Consider the following 19,771-nt stretch of genomic DNA (forward strand, 5'->3'; position numbering starts at 1 on the left):
GGTCCAGTGGCAATGTGTCACCTCAACGAACCTAACATCCAAGGGCAGCCTGTTTGCAATCAAGAGAGAGAGAGGGTAGGCTTTACCAGTGACCTGAAGAAGTGGCCATCTTCCCTGCTACAATGAATGCAGTTCCTGGTTGGACAAGAACCAACTTACATGGGGTCTCTCTCTCTCTCTCTAAACTTTTGTGGATGTAGCCTTCCAGATATGAAATGATCTATCTCAAACTTGAACCTGGTTTTGAACTCTGGATAAGAAAGAGGCCAGACATATAGAAGAGGGGAAAATGGAAATTAATGCAAATGTAGTTATCTGGACTCAAAAAGGAGGTACTGCTTTTGTCACACACTCTGATATATCAGTAAGTAGAAGAATGAAACAGCCTACATTAATAATAACCAGTCTTCTGAAGAAAAGTGTTGGCAAATGCATCAAGGTTATGAGAACATACAATATGATACAGTTATTAGCCATATAGACCAGATCAGGTAGTCATACTTGGTGCTTAATTCCAACTCTCAAGTGCAGCAAAATGTAGGGCTGGGAACAGAGAAGGTTGCCTCTTCAGTATTTGAATGACCCCACGGATGTGATCCTGGCGCTAAGATTTGTTGAATCCTGCTGACTAACATGATCATCACATCCATTTCTTTGAAGCCTCTTGACGGGGGCTGAATTCACGAAATCTATTCCCTGTTTGCCCATCTGCTGCACTTCTTCCGGCGAAAGTATCTTTATGTATGACACACTGTTTACAAACTCCCTAGAATAAACAATGAAAAGAAATGCTGATTAAGCATAAATGAATTGCCAAAACAAATTCGTCAAAGAAGATGGAAAGAAATGTAGCTAATGAAAATAGTAGGAATATATTATAGAGGCAAAGCAGTGTCCCATTGCAAAGGCTAAGCAGATTAAACCATCAGTGGTTGGCCAAGAAATATCAGATGAGAAAAGTCTACTACAGCCATTGCTAACGAATGCAATTTTCAAAAAGCTACTTGAGAGAGTATCATACATTCATGACATTAAGAGAAGAACTTACTGCCAAGGATCATCGCCAACAAGAAGGACATCATTCTCCCAGTCGACAAAAACAAGCTGCCAGCCTGATCTCAAAGGGTCCTCCAATTGGCCTTCCAGGCCAAAAAGACACCCAAGCTCACTGCGTAAATCATGGTAGCTGCTAAACTTGGTGATGTCCAGTGTCCTCCCAAATGAACCTGATTTATATACCTGTGATCATTTGACAGCACAATGAGTATTAACTACAACAACATGCAAAGCTTGCATTCGTGAAGAAACCTATACTCAAGACAACACTTCCAACGTTTTGCTCTTTCTGAAATGAAATCCCAATAAGAGAACTGCAAGTTAAGCTAAAATAAATAAGTAAATATCCACCTTAACAAACAATCCACTCTGCGGATTTGCTTGATCAACATTCTCATGGGACCTCAAAAATCTTGATTCATCCAAACCATTGCAACCACTCAATGCTCGATTGATAGGGAAATAATTTCCAGAGGAGCTCAGTAAATTGCATGTGGCATACGACAAATTTGTCGAACAAGTCTCACTGACACCAGTGTTGAGGCTTGGAATGCCATTCTGCGCTAGAATTGATAAGTCGACATTGACACCAAACAAGTGCTGGTTTTGCATATCCATGTTACCATCTCGACTTGCTGAGCATTCTTTTCCAGGAAATGGTGGTAACATAACAGAGTGCAGGGAAATATTAGGTTGTGTTGCACCCAATTGTTCTACATGCGAGAGCACGCTTTGAGCCCCCAAAGGGAGCCCTGACTCAACTGCAGCTCGCTTGGATGACCAGGGACTGGAAGTAACTGGTTGACCATATTTTGGCAAACTAAGTTGTGATGTTTCTTCAGAAGAATTTTGCTGGAAAATACCATGCAGAGGAGAGGCATTGGATGCTGAAACAGAGTTACCATTAGAATCTGGGAAGTCCTTCAGCTGGCAAGATGGGGAAATCATGTGCAATGTGGTTGATTGGGATTGAGAACTAGAGCTAAGCTGTAAAAGATTTGAAGCAACATAAGGTACTTCTTGATAACCACACAATATCTTCTGCTGCTGAATTTGTTGACAATGTGGTGTCAGCAGATGCAGATTCTGCTGCTGCTGCTGTGGAACTTGCTGTTGCCCTTGTTGAGCAAAGGAATGGCCCTGTTGCAAATGATGATGAAGAAATTGAGACTGATTCTGGCTTTGGACCTGATTATCTTGTGTGGCTTGAAGGAAGGTTTGCACATGCTGTAGAATTGGACTTGGTAGTGTGGGAGTGGATATATTAGCTGAGTTCTGTGGTTGCTGGAATTGAAGCATTGCAGGAGAGACCTGCTTTGTAGGATCTATGGTCCTCATTTCCCGAAGCGCTCCTGTAGTCATTGCCTGGCACATGTCAGGTTGTAGACCAAGCATTAAAGCATCAAGTCTTGGCTGCATCCAAGGTGTAACACCAACACCCTGGAAATTTAATGACTGAATTGCTGGGTTTCCACCATCTCTAAGCCGCATCAGAGGTAAATTGAGATCGATATCATCATTTCCACCTACATAAATTGGAAAGCACAACAAGATGAATGATAGTATAGTCAGAACATGTTTTAAGCATATTACCATGGAAGATCATCAGGCTTTCCAAGGGCTAAATGCTTGCTGGTGACTAATGTTCTGATTGCTCAAGTTTCCTTAACAAGTACCATGAAAGAAGGGCAATCCAGTGGGCCATGGGCGCTTAAGACGAACAGGAAAGGAAGATGGATACATTGGAAAGGTTGTTAGAGGTTCAATCTCCCAAAGTGATACCCTAGGCTGCTTCTCTCCAGCTGTTGACTCATCCCAGCCAACCTGCGCCAGTAATACCAAAATAACGATGACCAATTGAAAATAGTTGTATTCCTATAAATCAATTTGGCAGAACTGATAAGACTGTCTCGTAGATTTTTAAAAGTACAATTCTTTCAAGGAAGCAGTCCCTACTGAAATTAGAAAGATGGTTATTTGCATTATCTTTACCTTTAGGGCACGCCAGTGTGAGTTTGGCCATCGGGCAGGGTCAAGATCGCTAATCCCTGTAATTGTGCCCATGTATCTGAAAATTTAGAGTACAAATGTCATAACATGATTTTATAGAATGTCAAAAGAGGTTGTACAAAGTAAAACACATTATTTAAGCAGTGACCATAAAAACGAAAAATTAGACAACAGGAACAAACTTGACAGTATATAATACCAAAGAATCAAAATGACTAAGAATAGGGGAAAGAAAGGTGCTTACCGTCGAACACTTGACTCTTCAGTTTCAAACAGCATCCGGAAACGCATACCCACAGAAACCCGGGTGTGATAGACTGCCTTGACATACTTAGCTAGTGGAATCACAAATTCAGAAGGACTTGCCCTGAAAAAATATATTATTGGAAAATTCTATGTGGAAAACGTTAGAAAAATAGACACTTTGCAGAATGCCCCACATTTACCTTGGGTTATAGAAAATGGTGAATCGGCTATTTGTAGCTGCAGCATGAGCAGCTGCAGCAAGAAGGCCAATGTGCATGCTATCACTAGACAGTACAGATGAAGGCATAAATGTTTGAGGTCGATTGGCATGCCGAATACCCAAAAGCAACTGATTGTTTTCATTCCTAAGGAAGTAAAATTTTTGTTGGTAACAATTAAACAGAAATGCACAAAAATTTCAAATAAAACAAGTTTAATGATAATACTGAACAAAAAATGCTCAAAAGTTTGATTATGATACCAGATAAAAAGAACAGAATCCCCTGCAACAAGTCTCTTTGCACTCACAAAAGTACTCCATCCTGTAGTCAGAAGATGCCTCTTCGGCTGACCTGCATTATGAACAGCAACTTTTAATTAGAACATTATGTTCAGAAACTAGCAATCACTGACATAGGCAGCTTAGCAATGGCATTTGGTTGGGACATCCTCAGTAATCAAGCAGAGTCAACACATGATAAAGAACATTATAACAAATATGTAAGATTATATGGGAAGCTATTGTTTTAAACTATAAGCACACAAGAAGAAAGAATTCCATGACAGATCAAGCAATGAAAAATTAAAGAAATTCCCAGGTCCAGGTTCTCATGTAAATAAAAGATAAAAAATTTCATCTTCAAATTAGATAAGGTAAGAAAAGTACCAGCAACTTCCATTTGGTTAATCAACAAGATTTTAACAAAAATATCATATTACGAAACACACATTACACATAATACTAGCAAAAGATAATAGAACATGTACACACCACGAAAAACGTGACGAAACTTCCATTCATTGTCATGAAGGTCTCTTGCAACTAACTCCTGAACAGGAGGCTGCTGTGAATAGTCCTTCAAAAATCCACAGGTAAGAGCAGGATATTGTCAGACATTTATAGAACTCCATGATAAACCCAGTCAACATAATAAAAAAAGTACCTACCAAAGGAGGAAAAACTTTTTCTGCTGCTCGACGGGGAACAGAGAATCCACCATGAGTACTGGTGTCACTTGCAGTCAACGTCTTACAGAAGAAATTTGTTGGTTGTTTGTTGGAGGTACCCAAATCATTAGGGAGATAGGGATCTTTTTGCTCTTGCTGCATATTAGATCAAATAGAAGAACAAAAATGAAAGATATTGCAATTGTGATCAAGCAAAGCAAAAGCACAATGATATAGTTCATTACTGGGCTCAGTGGTTGCAATGTCATCTGAGCATAAACTTCATCAGTCTCCACATCTGCCTGTAGAAGATGTGCATCTGTTCATTTTTTCAGTTTATCTAATGCATTTATATAGTTGACAGTAAAATAGGAAGGTACACAATCATCAAAGGTAAACTTACATGCATAGTAACATTATGCAGCTGACAGATCAGCTGGGGAGGTAAGCTTGGGTAATTGGGGATTTGAGAGTTAATTTCTTTGTTGGTTGATGCAGCTACCTGAGGACAAATCGGAAATTGTTAAAGAAATGCCTCACAGAATGTATAACTGGTTGCTAGGGCACCATAACTTAAGAAAGATAAACCACCAAAAAATACAAGAAGGTGATGTCAGCATTGTTGGAGATCCTTGTATTGCTTGAATGTGTAAAAACTGATTTAGAGTAGACTAAAACAACTGACCTGCTCGCTGTGACCCTGTGGGAAATATACCACCCGACTTCCAACAGCTGGTAATGAAACTAGAGGTCCCGCACATGTGTGCCATAACTCAGAGTTCAAACACCGTGTTTCTTCTGGATAATAGGGCACATAAAAAACATCCAAGAATCAGAATCAACACAGGAGCAGATGATGAGAATATAGATAAAGCAATAATAGTATGAACGATAACTAGAAATAACAACAATAATAATTAACAACAACAATAATGACATCCCAGGTGCTTATTCAAAAAAGAGATGCACGATTCTTTTAGAACATCTTATCCATACATACAATATATATATATATATATATATATATATATATGAGCTGCAAGAATAAGATAGAACGATAGAACTAGTAATCTGGTAACACAATTTTCATGCTAAACATGAAAGAAGTAGGTAAAGAGCTACCTTCTTCTGACTGATTGGGGATATTTGAAGATGCGAGCCTCATCTTTGGTAGTTGAGACGAAGCTTATTGCAGGAGGAAGCACACACTCTTACTATCAAGGCTGCTCCTTTCTGTCAGCAAACAATTGAAAACCTTAAGCACAGGCACTTCAGGCAAGAAAAGCTCGAACCTTTTCGACCCAAGGATATGACAAACCTTGCCTCTTTCCACTAGATTGCATGCTCCACTATTTACTTACAATCAAAGTTGCTCCTTTTTGTCAGCAAACTGAAATCTTTGAGCACAGGCACTTCATGCAACAAAACTCGGATCTTAGTTTTACCTTGCCTGTTTCCACAAGGAAGCCTGCTCCAACGTTTTACTCCTCTGCTCGTAAACCTTGTAGACTTCAATCTATGAAAGCTACTTATCAGACATATAAAAAGACTAATTGGCTTGGCCTAATCCATATGGAATACCTATGCAAGAAACGGCCACTTTCAATTACTAAGCTTCGATCTGCATTTACTAGGTTTACAGATAGCAAATTTTGACATCAAAAGAAAATATTGGACTTAGCACCAGAATCGCAGATCCGAGAGATTCCAGTTTCCCAAGCTTATTCAATTTGTCACGAAGACACCGACTGTAACCCTTCACCTCAACCACTACATATTCCTTCGCCTGATGCTCAAACTTAAACCCAAAAAGCTAACTTCAAAGGGGAGAAAGAAAGAAAGAACCAACACACCATCTACCTCAACCAAACCTACCGAGCTGAAACCCCATAAAAAGATGAAGTCTTTTTACCTCACTCAATCCCAAGCTTCAATGACCTCAAACAACAGCTGAAATCACGACAACTCCAACCATCCCACGCATTGTGATAATAAAAAAAAACCAAACGGCAGCAGGAAGAACCGCCGGATCTCCCCTTCGCAGCTCCCTCCAAACCAACCACCGAAAGTAGCCGCCTTTCCGGGGAGAACCACGACCTCCAAACCCTACCTCGGCGTCGACCAAGAACCTGAACAAAGAGCTCCGCAAAGGCTAGCCCGAGCTCCCGAGCCGCGGGGGTTCCACCTGGAACACCATGCACCCGAGATCTCCACGACCAAGCACCACGGGACCGAGATTGGCACCACGCAGTGGCCTTCGGGAGCTGGTAGCAGTTCGTGGCCACAGATCATTCGCTTGGTTTGATCGAACGCTCCAAAAATATGGACTTCGATAGGGCGCTTCGTGTCGCCCTCCAAGAAAGCAGAGAAGACTGATCTCTCTCTCTCTCTCTCTCTCTCTCTCTCTGGCTCTTTGAATATGATGCAGTACAAAATCCCAGAGTTTTACACCAATGTGATATAAATATATATGATATAATATATTAAATATTTGTATCACATATAATTAATCTATTAATTTAATAAATTTAAACTATTAATATAAAATATTTAAATCAACTAATGACATATTAGTGTCCCTTCTAATTTCATATCACATAAACTAATAATGTATTACAGTGAAAATGATATGACAAACATGATGATTGTACTTACAAATACGTCGACTCTCGTGACTATATGGTGAAACCATGTGGTCAATATAACGAAGTCACCTCCCGTTCACTCTCACAGTCAACACGATGGAGTCATATGATTGACACGACGAAGTTGCTTGACCAGCGCAGTCACTTGGTCGACACACAAACCCCACGATCGATACGATAGAGATATGTGATCGACACAACATGACTGTATGTTCCACCCCTCAATGCCACCAAAGAATATGCAAATGGCTTGACGTTAGCTAGCAGACGTTAAATAGCTCCGAACATCCACTATAAACAAGGACTCGGAGGTACATCTCAGGATATTTAACACATATATTCGAATTATCTGATTTGTCAACTGACTTAGGTATTTGAGAGACATTATCGGAAGTGCCTCGACATAGTTTTGCAAAATTCGGATGTCTCTTAGAGGAGTTTTTCTTAAAATCGACTCGAAAAAGAAATTAGATTGGCTCCGAATAAGCTTTCAACTTGAACAACCAAAAACTATTGACCCAAAATACTTGATCTTAACCTAATAGTATTATACTCGTTTCTTTAATTTCTAATATGAAATCAAATTGGAGTGTCAATTTCTTCTTCATATCTGTTATTTAAGAGGGAGGGAGATTTGAGATTTTGTGCCTTTGTGATGGAAAGTGTGTTTCATGATTCCTGTGGTTTTTCATGTTGTTCTCTGAATGACACTAGACATAAATCTCCATCACTCATCAGAAGGTGTTCATTCTCTCATGAACTCTCTCCGATGTCCGCTTTGCATTGATCCATGCTTCTTTCTAACCAATATCTGGATATGAGAATTAGATGACAATTTATATTGTAATTGATGAAGTCCATTTAGATCAATGTTGAGTCTCATCTAACCTGATTTACTTTTCAAGCAAAACACATTGTCATTGTTCACTGAGCTCATGGGAAATCTGCCCGAGATAGATTATTATGAGCTTTTTCTGATGTGACCGATCTCAACTTATTGAGATCAGTGGAGGGTATGGCCTAACGAGGTCGACTCAAGATAGGTCAGAGGTGAGAAAAATAAATATCTCATATAGACAAAAAGTCCCCTTTGCCATGGCAACTATTATGGTTGGAGAAGATGTAGATGATGACTCAGGATATTAACGAGATTTAGGTATTTAAGGATCTATGATTTGTGTGAAATATTTCTCATATAAATAATTTATCATCTGGTATTTGTCATCGTCAACCAATTCAAGACAAAAAGAAAGGTGCTGATCATTAGAAAAGATAGCAAATGAAGCAGTATGAAATGTCAAATGCTTAACCTTCTTCATCTAAAAACAGCAAAGCAATGGGAATCTTGAAACTTGTAAAGGCTCATTGGCTATCTAAACTCTTTCTCAAGTGAAGTAATTCACAACCATGCATAGACTGCATCTGATGCTTTGCCCTAAAAGGTTTGAGAGCTTTAGGAGTAAATGAATTCTTGTGATGGAGATTTGGAGAAGGCTGAACACAGTAGTATGGTGACTTTGTGACAACAATGAGCCTATGCTTTAAAACAACTAGACAAGCAATGTGATATGGTTGCAAATGGAAAGGGTACCAACAAAAAAGAAATAAGCCAAGGCCATGTGTTGTGAAGAGTGATGAAGAGAGAGATGTTCACTTTTTCCTACTTGTATTCTTATCAAAATATGAAATGGGTTGCTAAGATAGATAGAGTCTAATGCATATCCAAACCAACATAGTTCATCACTGTTTATGTGAAGCCCTACCTCCAAAATGATGATGTTATTACAGTGGAGTATGCATCTTACAGTGTAGCAGTGGCAAAAAGTGGCACCAGTCTCTGTAGCACAAAGTCAATTGGTTGGTTGATGAGGGAGAAATGATATATGAAATTGATTGCACTCTGAATACATTGGGAAGAGCTTCTCTTGACTTGGTTTGATTTGATGCAAGTTATCATCATCATCATCATCATCATCATCATCATCATCATCAGAAGTGGCTTAGCATGTATGAATTGCACTGTTGTTTCAACTTGTTGATCTGGTTCTTGAGAGAGAATTTTCCACAGCACATATCTGATTGAAATAGGGAGTAGAAAACTATATAAATATTGATTGATATCATGTAAAACTCCTGTAGTTGGATTTAGAGAGCCATGTCTGTCTATCTCAATCAGGAAACCTGTTTCTGGGAGCTTAAACTTCAGCTTGGCTATGGGTTGATGATCTATTAGTGGACTTGAATGAAACATTCAAAAGAGCATACATTTATTCTGGTTGACACTGGTCAACCCTTTCTATGCATATCCAGATTCATATTTGGAAAAACTATATTAGAATCTTAAGCTGAATGAAATGTTTGGCTCTGTTCATCCCATGCCCTCCATTTCCTCATGCTAAGAAAACAAATGGAGAATGTAGATTGGTGCCAAGATCGATTAATTAAAATCTGTGTCATATAGCTGAAGAGACATGCTCAGAATGAACAGAGAACAACAGCTCATATATCCTAATGGAGAGAAGAAACTCATTATTGGCTTGACAAAGATTAGTTTAGGAAATCATGGATGATATGAGAAGAGATCATTGATTAGATGACCACAAGGTGCTCAGAAAGGCAATGGTTATCATCAATAAAGATGGACCTAAGATACCTCCATGTCTTGAGCAAGAGGACTTGTGTTATCAGATCTCAAATTGCATGGGGGGGGAATAAACATTGCTTCTTTCTCTTCTCTTTCTTGATTTCATATATATATATATATATATATATATATATATATATAGCATAAGAATCATTTGGTGAACCCATGCATGCACTTAAAAGGCAGTGGCATATCAATCTCTCAGCCGCTTCAGGGAGGAAACCGAAAGCTTTCTTGCTGAGATGTGGTCTTGCGGGATTTGCTTCTGTGTCTGATCGTTTTCTTGGGCAAGTGTTGCTTGCAATCAATCCACACAAAGATGAGGTCGAAGAAGCACAGGAGGTAGGAGGCCATATATAATCACTAGCTACAACCCTAACGACACGCACGCCACACGTAGAAGAATCCGCAGCACGATGTTTGTCAGTGATCCGACTATTCTTCGCCATCTCCACCTCCGATCGTCCGCGGGGGAAATGGACTGACGTTTAGGATCTCGTCGCGGTTGACGTACACCACCTTGAAGACATCAAACTGGGCGTCCTGAGAGAGGTGGCTGAAGTAGGGGAGGATGGTGTTGCGGTAGTCGGAGCGGAGCAGCCAGGAGTAGCAGGCATGGAGGGACTTCCACACCATCAGCGCCGCCACCACCGGCTGGTCGTTGCAGCGGAGGTGGACGTCGGCGGACAACCCATCGGTCTTCGCGAAGAAAGTCTTGTGAAGGGCCAGGCAGGCGTAGGAGAGATCGGCGACGTCGCGAGGCGTCGACGCCATGGCGCTCAGGAAGATGGTGTCGCCGGAGGAGAACTTGGCGAGCGAGCTGCCGTCTTTGGATTCCCCAAAGAAAGCCTCAAAGAATCCATGATGAAGGAGAACACCCATAGTTGATACCTCTTCTAGCACTGATAGCTACAACAACAGATCTTTTGAGCTCAATTACTCCAAAGAATGCAAGTTTATGACTGTGATAATCTTAATCATGACAATTAGAGATTATTTACTCCATGGAAAGCTTGGTTTTTTTTTTTTGGTTTTCTGGAGATAAGAAATGATAGTTTATGACTCACCAGCGCATCATTCAACATCTTCCTGTTATCGGGGGACCTTCTTAACCATGCACCATACCATACAATCTGCAAGCCAAGAAGAAGGCATATACTCCGCGAGGAACTTAAAAGCTACTAAAACTATATCAAGGAGTGGGCGAAGAAGAAGAAGAAGAAGGCAGGTTGCAATACATACCATATTGCCATGTATGCTTCTCAACACTGAGCTATAGACGCAACCGAGATCCTCGGCATGGAAGGAGAAGTACTTCACGGCATCGATGAGCTCGTCGGCGAAGACACCAGTGGGACGGAACGCGAAGAAGCTGACGTCCAGCTTCTTGTTGTCGAAGGGCACAAAGCAAGGCATCCCAAGGGCGCAAGGAGAGATCACAGACCAGAAGCTAACAGCAAGGAGGAGGAAGAAGAGTAAGACTAGTTAATGGTTCTGCCGCCGAAGCACACGAGAAGATGGAAAGAGTCCGTACAAAATATTGGAATTCAGCTTCCAGATAATAAATATAGCCTTCGGGTGGGTCTTCTTTGGCTGCTGAGTAGATCCAAGCATTCCTCCACATGTGGCTTGAGTCCTCAATCTGGAATCTTGGAGGAAGGCTTGGTCAAACGGAACACATGAGATATTTGACTATATAGCAAAGTCAAATGTGTCCCTAAGTAAATCAATGCCTGTCCAATTTTGGTTTGAACTCATTTAATTCTTTTTTCTACTAATCTTAAACTTAGCAAAATTGATTGAAGCCTTCCTTCACTTATCATAGAATGAAATGTGTTCAACTAGCCGGGGTTTCTACTTCATAAGCTTGCATTGCCAAGTCATCTGATGGCTGTCAAATGGGAAAGGAGAGCAAGGATCAAAAGAGGCACTTGTAGTCTAGAAGGTCTAGAAGAAGAAGCTCTTGGAATCTTCTATCCAATTCCATCATCCATGTCAAATATATACACCATCATGTCAGTTCAGTTTTAGGTAGCAATTTGACTTCCATAATCTAAATAATAACAACTAACAACAATGCTTCCAAACACATTGGCAACTACACGTGTACAATTGGTGTTGAGAAGGAGCATTTTATTCATATGAATGATAAGTAAACTGGCGTATCCTTCTTTAAGGGCAATGCCATGGCATCAGATTCCATCTACAATATTGCAACCAAATTGAAGATAAAAATGAGAGACTAATTATATATTACTCCCTATAATTATACTTGATCTTTTTAAAAAATTTACATTAAAATTTCTGTAATTATGAAATTAAAACATCTAACTTCATTTATGGATAATATCTATTTATGCTTGAGAGTAATATATAGTTAACCCTAAAAAGAGTCATGAACTAACTTAAAACATAGATAATATCCATAAATGTGACAAGCAAGGCTGGTCTCTCACTTCCATTCACTTAAACAACAGAACCAGAGAGTATGCAAGTTTTGGAGGTCACAAAAGCGAAATAAAAAGTAAAAAACGAACATGATCCATCTACATGTCTAAGCATAAATCTGACACAAAAGGGAAAACTTTTGAGTGAACATGTTGTCGAAATAATCCAGCCGCATTAAATTATAACTAAACGAGGCAAATTGTAAAAGAATGTAGTGGAAAAAAAGTTGTTCAATTATTAAAAAACAACTTTTGCTTTCTTTTTCATCTACATGAGATGCATTTTTTACTTTGTTCTGCTGATAACCCTATGTGTCAGATCCACGAGGGCTCGCCTTGATACCAAAACATCCTCATCGTCACTTTCGGGAAGAGCTTCAATAGCTTCCGCAGCATAGTTTGCATGCTCTGCTGCTAGTTCTCTTGTCCTCTCAATTCCTTGACTTTTTCCAAGGTATTCAAGGGCCTACAATAAAAGGATGAAGGTTGATCAAGCTAAATCTATGACATGTTTAAGTACACATGCTGCAGGAAAACAAAAAACATTTAAGCATGACAGAATTATAAACAACTAAAATAAACATCAGTTTCCAGAACCCCCTTCATTTTTCTCATCTAGATCATAAAAAGTTGCAGTCACAAAATTTCTGTTTCTCATCTAAAGCTTGATTTCTTCATGGGAAGCAATTCAAATGGTAACAAAATAATAGCTATCTCGGATAGGTCCCTACAGCATTTATTCTGCTGGAGCTTCTACCTCAACACTTCATGTAAATCTATTACATCCTCCAAATGATAACTTAACAAGACCGTGCATCAATTAATTATGAGTTGTAACCACTTAAGTTCAGCCACAATAGCTCTATGACGCAGAACTATCATAGCTGGAGACAAGCATGAAGACTAGATCAGAATCTAAATAAGCCAATATTGTTACACTGCACACACATGTTCCTGGTTATGGTATTGCCAGAATCTAATTATACACCTCTTATTGCAAAATGTAAGACCACAGATAAATGCATGAACTTCACATGACTAGGGCACCATGCAAGTATTCCTATGTCTGCATGAGATGCATATTCCATCAATTGAAAAAATCCACACAGCATCTATACTCTCCTAACAGAATTTGTGTGAGATATTAAAGTTACCTATTGATAAAAAGATAATTAGTCATGGAAAACTTACAACATCAACATTTGCAGGATCATCAAAACCCCGATCAACAACTTCATGCAATTCAGGGAACTCCTCCATTGCAAAAAGTATTGGAGCTGTCACAATTCCCTGTATGATAGAACATATCTCAACAGAAGTAAAATAATCATAGCATATATACCAGCTCAAACATGGATTTATGATTAACCACTTCCCCTTTATGCAGCCTGTTAATTTTGCTATTTGAAAATGAGAAGCTCAAAGGATGATGTCCAGACAACACATCATGCAAAATTAAAGACCTCTTTTTGTTGTGGATTTGTGTGTGTGAGGTGTCCGTGAGTGAGTCCAAGATTTGTCCTATAAAATGCTACATAAGGTGCAAGTTACTGCTTCCCACAAGTCCTATGTGATCTAGTCATGGACATTAGTCATCTTAAGTCTAGTTCAAGGCCTTTATGGTTCATAGAGGAGCTCCTTGAAAATGCCTCTTTGAGGATCTTCAACAGTAGTTAAACTCACTGTTATAAGAATCTAGGTTGCCAGGTCACCAGTGGTAAAAATATTAGATAACCAGTCAGTTTTATTCTGATGAACTTGTGTTGACTTGCACTTCGAAGATGTAGCAATTTAGGCAACTAAAAGAAAAAGGACATTTTTTTCTGCGACTAGCACAGGTTGACAAAGCACAATGTATGACAAGAACAATAACATTTTGAATATGCAAAGATGCATGACAGCCCAAGCATGAGATGCAACACGTGGATTTAGGTGCCCACCAACATGTGATTGCTCATGCTAGTGTCGCCTCCCAAGCATGCAGAGCCTCTTGATGTGTGCCAATGGATACGAAGTCATGCTCATCATACACCATTGTGACCACAGAAGTGTCCTGGCAGGTAATTAGTATGTTACTGCTGCCAGGGAAACTAGCATGTTACTGCATGGGCATAATATATGGCCCATGATCAACATAGGGTCTGAATGTGGAACCTCATCCATTGCTAAAACTTCATCACAAATCATGAAAGACCATGCACATAAAGATGAGTCCAATTAGGTCTTGTTAAGCAAGAAGATACACACAAAAAAAAAAAAAGCCACCTTTATCAATGATCACAGATCAAGTCAAACCACAATTTACAAATGACATGATTGTCCACATGGCTGCTACGAGGATAAAAAGAGCTAAATTAGGATAAATCTAGTTCTGATAAACTAAGGTTTTTAACTACTGTTAAGATAAATCCACATATTCCAGGTACTAAAAAAAGAAATGGGTTGTTGATTAAATAATACTACACAAAAAGTTTTGATAGTTAGAAAATTTTGTTCTAATGTGATAATGTGGTTCCCTAATAAAAGTCACCTGTTTGATCTCACATTAAAGTATGAAAGATTAGAAGAGAACAACTGTAGAATATGCTCTCCTTATGAATGACACCCAAAAGAGAAAATGCCAAATCATATGAGAAAAGGTTCGCATATACCACAAACACATACATCTGATCAGGAAGTCTATGTTGATCACAAAGAATACTATTCAAGTGAGATTTCTTTTTCAATCATTTTCAAAAGTCAACCAGCAACAAAGAAGATGCATAAGATAAAAGATGAGGAAATCGAAAGAAATATACATGCCGAATATCGGATAAGGAGCCCTTCCCAAGTGAAGCTGATGTGCCAGTGAAATCAAGAACATCGTCAACTAGCTGAAATGCTAAACCCTGACAGAGAGTACAGGTTCCAATCATCCCAACAAATAATATCACATGAATATGGTGTTTAAAACAGCTTGAAGAAAAGAAACTGTAGCAAACCAAATTTCTGCCATAGTCATATGCAAGCTTTGAAACTTCTGCAGTATGCCCTGCTAGAAGAGCAATAGCTTTGCAACTGCTCGAAATCAATGAAGCAGTCTTGTAATATGTCTTCTGTAGATAATAGTCCATGCTGCATCCAAAAAAAAATTGTTCAGAAGATAACTAACAAATCAGATAAAACAAATTTTATTTGAATTCATCAGTGTGAGAGTATCCATCAATCGAATTTGGAGAAACAAATCTTGTGAAATTAAAAGACCAAAACTACTAGAAAGTTAAAAAAAACGCACCTGCGACGTTGCTCAGATTTAGTTGTCATCTGCATTGTTTCACCAGTGACTAAATGTTCTACAGTTGTTGCTAATAAACTTACAACCTGAAAAAGACAATCAAGATATTTACAAGTGTCAAAAAATTAGCATAGAAGGCAGATAAACATGTAAACCACAGACATTCCATATGGTTGATTGAATTTATATCAGTAAACTTAGACACTATGCTAGGGATAGTGAAATTAAAATTAAGAATTTATCTTCTATTTATACAAGTTATCTTCTCCACATTTTTTTATTAAAATAATAGAATCAGTTTCTTCTTACATGAAATAATCAGCTAAAAAGTAGATTATTTGAAATTTATCATGGTCAAATTCTATAATTATATCCTCGAAACCTCTAAATACAAAGTATTTATGTTTAACATAGTTAAACATATCATTCAAGATGGATTTTGTCATTTCATTTTCAAGATTTTAAGTCATGGACATATTCATGCATAGAGGTCAGGCATTTGATCCACAGATACATTATCAACAAGCAAAAAGCAGCTTGCATTCTACATCTGACCTTTCGGAAAATACAGTTATGGGTGCATCAAGCATTGGGCTATTCTATCTATGCTACCACTATATTTTTTGATCAATCTACAGTTACATTAATAAAATGAAAGAAAAAATAGTACCACAACATAAAATTTATGATAACTCGAAGCACAAATTAACTGCAACTTACAGCAACACCATACAATTACATAAAAAAGGATTAATTAACAAGGTATTAAAACAGCAAACATTTATGTACCTCTGTGTTCTTAAGTGATGCAAGGGCAACACATGCTCTTGAAAGTAGAAAGTCCCCTGCAAGCACAGCAAGCTGCATAGTAAAAATAATTAAATAGTTTATGCATGCAGACAAGTGGTATTATAAAATTGGGGGAGCACATTTTTTGAAAAAAATACTTCTATTTTGAAAAAACGGCAGCCCAATACATAAGGTCCTAATGTGGGGTTTGAAAAGGATCAATGTGCACAGCCTTACCCCTGCAAGCAGAGAGGCTTTTTTATGTGACATGAACCTTGGTAGCTAAAGTCTTATTGTGGCACCAAGGCTCATCCTCAACCTTGGTTACAAAAGTATCGAGTCAAAATTAAAACTCAAAAACACATATTCACTAGTGATTATTTCTCAGCATAATAAGCACACAAAGTATGTCCAGTATGTACCTTGTTCCCCATGACAAAATTCAATGAACCAATCCCACGCCGAGTATTAGCATCATCTAGAACATCATCATGGAGAAGGCTTGCCACCTGAGGAAAAATTAGGTAATGAGGAGCATGGCATAGTCAACTAGGGTAACTTTCAGGAATATATTAAAGAATACCAAATATGATATTGAAATCAAGCAAAATGAGGTGGACATCAGGTTTAGATGACTAACATGAATCATTTCAGTTATTTCAGCAATGCATTGCTGCCTTGCACGTAAATCCTTCGAGAAGTTGTTATAGGCACCACTAGCAGCTGCTTCAGGTATGGGCATATTCAAAGCCGAAGCCATCAACAACAGGACCTGCAGAAAGGCAGTTAAATTATGTGCACAAACAAGAGCAGATAATGAGTTTATATGCCTATAGCTGTTTATCCAAGTAGCTTGAAATACAGTTCTTATGTTACCATAAGTACTTTGACAAGTCACACTATTACAAACATATGTAGCATGATGAAGCAAATGATTGAGCTCCAACAAACAAGAAACTCTACAAAGAATCAACAGTAATTAATTTCTAATTCATACAGTAGGGCGAAATCTTTTCCCTTCCACTCCCACTTTGAAGAAGTATTCAGCAGCCGATGATAACTTTGGAACCTGCAAGAAACTAACTTGAATATTAATACGATCATAAGTACGTAAAGGAACTACAATCCTCCCGAAGCCCATGGAACTACCTTTACTTTATATCATATACATAGAGAGAAGATTTTAAGTTCAATATAATATTAAACCACACACCTCAGCAACCACCATAGAGCGCAATCTATCTGCAAGCATTGACAGTTCATCAGCGACTAAGGCGAAAGGGTCCAACGGTTCCTAAAAACATATCCAGTGAAGTATCAATTTAGTAACCAGAAAATTTTTGAATAAGAAAATAAACAAAGACTATTTTTCACGCTTGATAAAATAGAAAAGGCCCCATGATTTCCTTAAACAAATATATTACCTTTGGATGTGGTTTCTCAACTTTATACAAAAGCATGGAAACGATTTCTACTATAAGGATATTTTTCTAAAGAAAGATTTTACTTAGTTTGTTACATCAAATAAGAGCAGATGCCAAATTTCACTGAATCAGTTATAACAACGTTTATGCAAAATATATACTACCTCTCTCGAACTATTGTCTTGGTGGATCTGATATCTGATATCATGGATGCCGCAAGCACCCCAGAAATAAGATTCTCTGCAAGCCAACACCTACTAATCCACAGAACAAAAAATATATAGTATAGAATCATATAGCATATCTCAAGTTGCCGCCACATGGACAGCATACATGCAGAAAACAGAAACAGATTTTGTTAATGGCAGAGCATAAATGATCAAATATACCCTACCCAAAGTTGTGGTAATTTAACTTAGAGCAACAGATCTCAACCTTCATCAGCAGCAATGAAAGTTGAAGCAAGAAATTTAGTAGGTAATAACTAGTCTGGGTCACTGCAAAAAAAACAACTATATGAAATCCATGAATGGCATTTCCAAATACGAACATACTTTTTGGGAGATATCAGCAGCCATCGTTCTTAAAACAAGGAACTGCAATGGTCGCAGGAGTTCGCTCATACCAGCAAGCATGAGCAACAGCATCACTATCAAGAACGGTGTTACCAAACATATCTTACATTAAGATTTCTCATATAAGTGAATTATGTTTCTTACGCAGTTTAGAAGTATGCTTGAGTGACAAGCCAATGTAAGAAAATTTATAAGTTTTTTTCGTTGCAAGGTTCTATATATTGTATGTACAATTGGCAAGGTCAATTTACCGGTCTGATAATCAATCAGGATGTGGACTGGGTAATTTCACCGGATACAGTCCAGCATGGGTTGTACCAACTGGTAAACTTACTGTATCAGGCTCACCAAATGATAAAAAGACCGGCACAGAGTAGTGGTTTATGACCCAATACTATGACCAACTAGTGTTTACCAACTGCAGTTTGTTGTCAGGAAGAACTTTTTCTTGTTGATGTAAACAGTGCAGGAACGAAGTAAGAAAATTACAAATTAATACAAACCAGCCCATCCTCCATGTGTCTATAGAAACAATAATTTACACCAATAAAGATCGGGAATTACCTCCAGATCTCTATATCTTCCTAAATTTAAGGAACAACATAGTCTCCCGGCGAAGGCCAATATTCCTAATCAAGATTTCAAATCCAACTAAGCACAGGTATCAAGCAGCTAGCTATCGTTATCCACACGAAAGAACTCGGAGAACAACTTACAGTCAAAAGCAAACCGTCAAATTTATACCATATGCCAACCACATCAATTGTCAAGAAGGTAAACAGCAAAACGCATGCATAGAGAATCTGACAAGGGAATTATTACGAATAACACAATATAAAATCATAGGAAACCAACCCTGTACCAAAACCAATAAAACCCACATCAAGAATCAAGCCAAAACAGTTGGCAAGAGAGAGATCGCACCTTGGGGATCTTGGCAGGGTTCCGGGTCAAGGGAGCTCCAGAGCAAGCAGCGGAGAAGAATCTACCGCCATGCAGGCCAGAAGCCCCGGTCCTCGACCGGCTCACCAAACTCCTCAGAGCCCATCTCAAGTACATCCTCGACGGCTGAAGGCAACCACACCACAACCAACCCGAAACCACAAGGCGCCAATAGGCTGAGGGATCGGATCGAGGGGGTTTCTATTCTCCCACGGTTCCCTTCTCCGATCAGGGAGAGAAGCCCTCGTCGTGGAGAAACCCTAGTTCTCTAATTCCTCATGTGGGGAGACTCCAATCAGTTGTAGTCGTCGCGGCCGCCCTTTTATACACAAACACCCCTCTCGAACTTGTTCGTGCAAGTAAACCCCCTGCTGCGTTTCAGGGTCGTTGTGGTCCCTCACGAACTTTGACACTCAATCTTGTCGCACTATTTTTGAATTTTACCTTTTTTTAATATAATTTTTAATGTTTATTCCATTATTCTTTAATTAATTTATTTTACATTTAGTTCAAAGCAGAAAACATCAGCTACCTTTTCGATAAAAATGATTT

At 38.7% G+C, this 19,771-nt stretch overlaps 3 protein-coding genes across 6 annotated transcripts; all 3 read right to left on the reverse strand.

Annotated features, from left to right (window-relative positions):
• Nucleotides 1-369: 369 nt before the first annotated feature.
• Nucleotides 370-6,884, reverse strand: LOC135653139 (auxin response factor 17-like). Of its 2 annotated transcripts, XM_065174672.1 has the most exons (15): nt 5,798-6,884; nt 5,602-5,712; nt 5,165-5,277; nt 4,883-4,981; nt 4,725-4,781; nt 4,480-4,635; nt 4,304-4,388; nt 3,794-3,884; nt 3,513-3,677; nt 3,311-3,433; nt 3,049-3,124; nt 2,733-2,880; nt 1,408-2,582; nt 1,049-1,239; nt 370-766 (listed from the first exon to the last, which is right to left on the reverse strand). In XM_065174672.1, the coding sequence occupies exons 2-15, from the start codon at nt 5,642-5,644 to the stop codon at nt 568-570; spliced, it is 2,721 nt and encodes a 906-aa protein (XP_065030744.1). In that variant the 5' UTR covers nt 5,645-5,712; nt 5,798-6,884; the 3' UTR covers nt 370-567. The 2 variants fall into 2 exon arrangements, with proteins under 2 accessions (XP_065030744.1, XP_065030745.1); XM_065174673.1 differs by lacking the exons at nt 5,165-5,277; nt 5,602-5,712; nt 5,798-6,884 and having other exon boundaries at nt 4,725-4,798; nt 4,883-4,967.
• A 3,209-nt stretch (nt 6,885-10,093) lies between these two features.
• On the reverse strand, nt 10,094-12,218 carry LOC135653293 (uncharacterized). The gene is made up of 4 exons (XM_065175119.1): nt 11,303-12,218; nt 11,011-11,218; nt 10,836-10,901; nt 10,094-10,677 (listed from the first exon to the last, which is right to left on the reverse strand). The coding sequence occupies exons 1-4, from the start codon at nt 11,380-11,382 to the stop codon at nt 10,204-10,206; spliced, it is 828 nt and encodes a 275-aa protein (XP_065031191.1). The 5' UTR covers nt 11,383-12,218; the 3' UTR covers nt 10,094-10,203.
• Nucleotides 12,219-12,368: 150 nt separating this feature from the next.
• On the reverse strand, nt 12,369-19,506 carry LOC135584130 (solanesyl-diphosphate synthase 1, mitochondrial-like). 3 transcript variants are annotated; one of them, XM_065175116.1, is made up of 12 exons: nt 19,202-19,504; nt 17,867-17,956; nt 17,492-17,572; nt 17,276-17,347; nt 16,919-17,050; nt 16,701-16,787; nt 16,279-16,350; nt 15,490-15,575; nt 15,197-15,329; nt 15,014-15,103; nt 13,407-13,505; nt 12,369-12,681 (listed from the first exon to the last, which is right to left on the reverse strand). In XM_065175116.1, the coding sequence occupies exons 1-12, from the start codon at nt 19,334-19,336 to the stop codon at nt 12,502-12,504; spliced, it is 1,257 nt and encodes a 418-aa protein (XP_065031188.1). In that variant the 5' UTR covers nt 19,337-19,504; the 3' UTR covers nt 12,369-12,501. The 3 variants fall into 3 exon arrangements, with proteins under 3 accessions (XP_065031188.1, XP_065031190.1, XP_065031189.1); XM_065175118.1 differs by having other exon boundaries at nt 17,867-17,959; nt 19,202-19,342; XM_065175117.1 differs by lacking the exon at nt 17,867-17,956 and having other exon boundaries at nt 19,202-19,506.
• Nucleotides 19,507-19,771: the final 265 nt, after the last annotated feature.

The sequence above is a fragment of the Musa acuminata genome, chromosome BXJ3-11, assembly GCF_036884655.1.
Source record: "Musa acuminata AAA Group cultivar baxijiao chromosome BXJ3-11, Cavendish_Baxijiao_AAA, whole genome shotgun sequence".
In the NCBI taxonomy this organism is placed as follows: Eukaryota; Viridiplantae; Streptophyta; class Magnoliopsida; order Zingiberales; family Musaceae; genus Musa; species Musa acuminata.

What these genes read in the sequence shown, in the direction of transcription:
- LOC135653139 (XM_065174672.1), bottom strand. Translation starts at nt 5,644, where the DNA reads ATGAGGCTCGCATCTTCAAATATCCCCAATCAGTCAGAAGAAG. An exon ending in CCCCAATCAGTCAGAAGAAG is followed by an intron (nt 5,278 to 5,601) that starts GTAGCTCTTTAC and finishes CCTATTATCCAG; the next exon opens with AAGAAACACGGTGTTTGAAC. An exon ending in ACCATTTTCTATAACCCAAG is followed by an intron (nt 3,434 to 3,512) that starts GTAAATGTGGGG and finishes ATATTTTTTCAG; the next exon opens with GGCAAGTCCTTCTGAATTTG.
- LOC135653293 (XM_065175119.1), bottom strand. Translation starts at nt 11,382, where the DNA reads ATGCTTGGATCTACTCAGCAGCCAAAGAAGACCCACCCGAAGGCTATA. An exon ending in GAAGCATACATGGCAATATG is followed by an intron (nt 10,902 to 11,010) that starts GTATGTATTGCA and finishes CTTGGCTTGCAG; the next exon opens with ATTGTATGGTATGGTGCATG. An exon ending in AGATGTTGAATGATGCGCTG is followed by an intron (nt 10,678 to 10,835) that starts GTGAGTCATAAA and finishes CTGTTGTTGTAG; the next exon opens with CTATCAGTGCTAGAAGAGGT.
- LOC135584130 (XM_065175116.1), bottom strand. Translation starts at nt 19,336, where the DNA reads ATGTACTTGAGATGGGCTCTGAGGAGTTTGGTGAGCCGGTCGAGGACC. An exon ending in AAGACAATAGTTCGAGAGAG is followed by an intron (nt 17,573 to 17,866) that starts GTAGTATATATT and finishes ATATGTTTTTAG; the next exon opens with GAACCGTTGGACCCTTTCGC. An exon ending in GCTCTATGGTGGTTGCTGAG is followed by an intron (nt 17,348 to 17,491) that starts GTGTGTGGTTTA and finishes AGTTTCTTGCAG; the next exon opens with GTTCCAAAGTTATCATCGGC.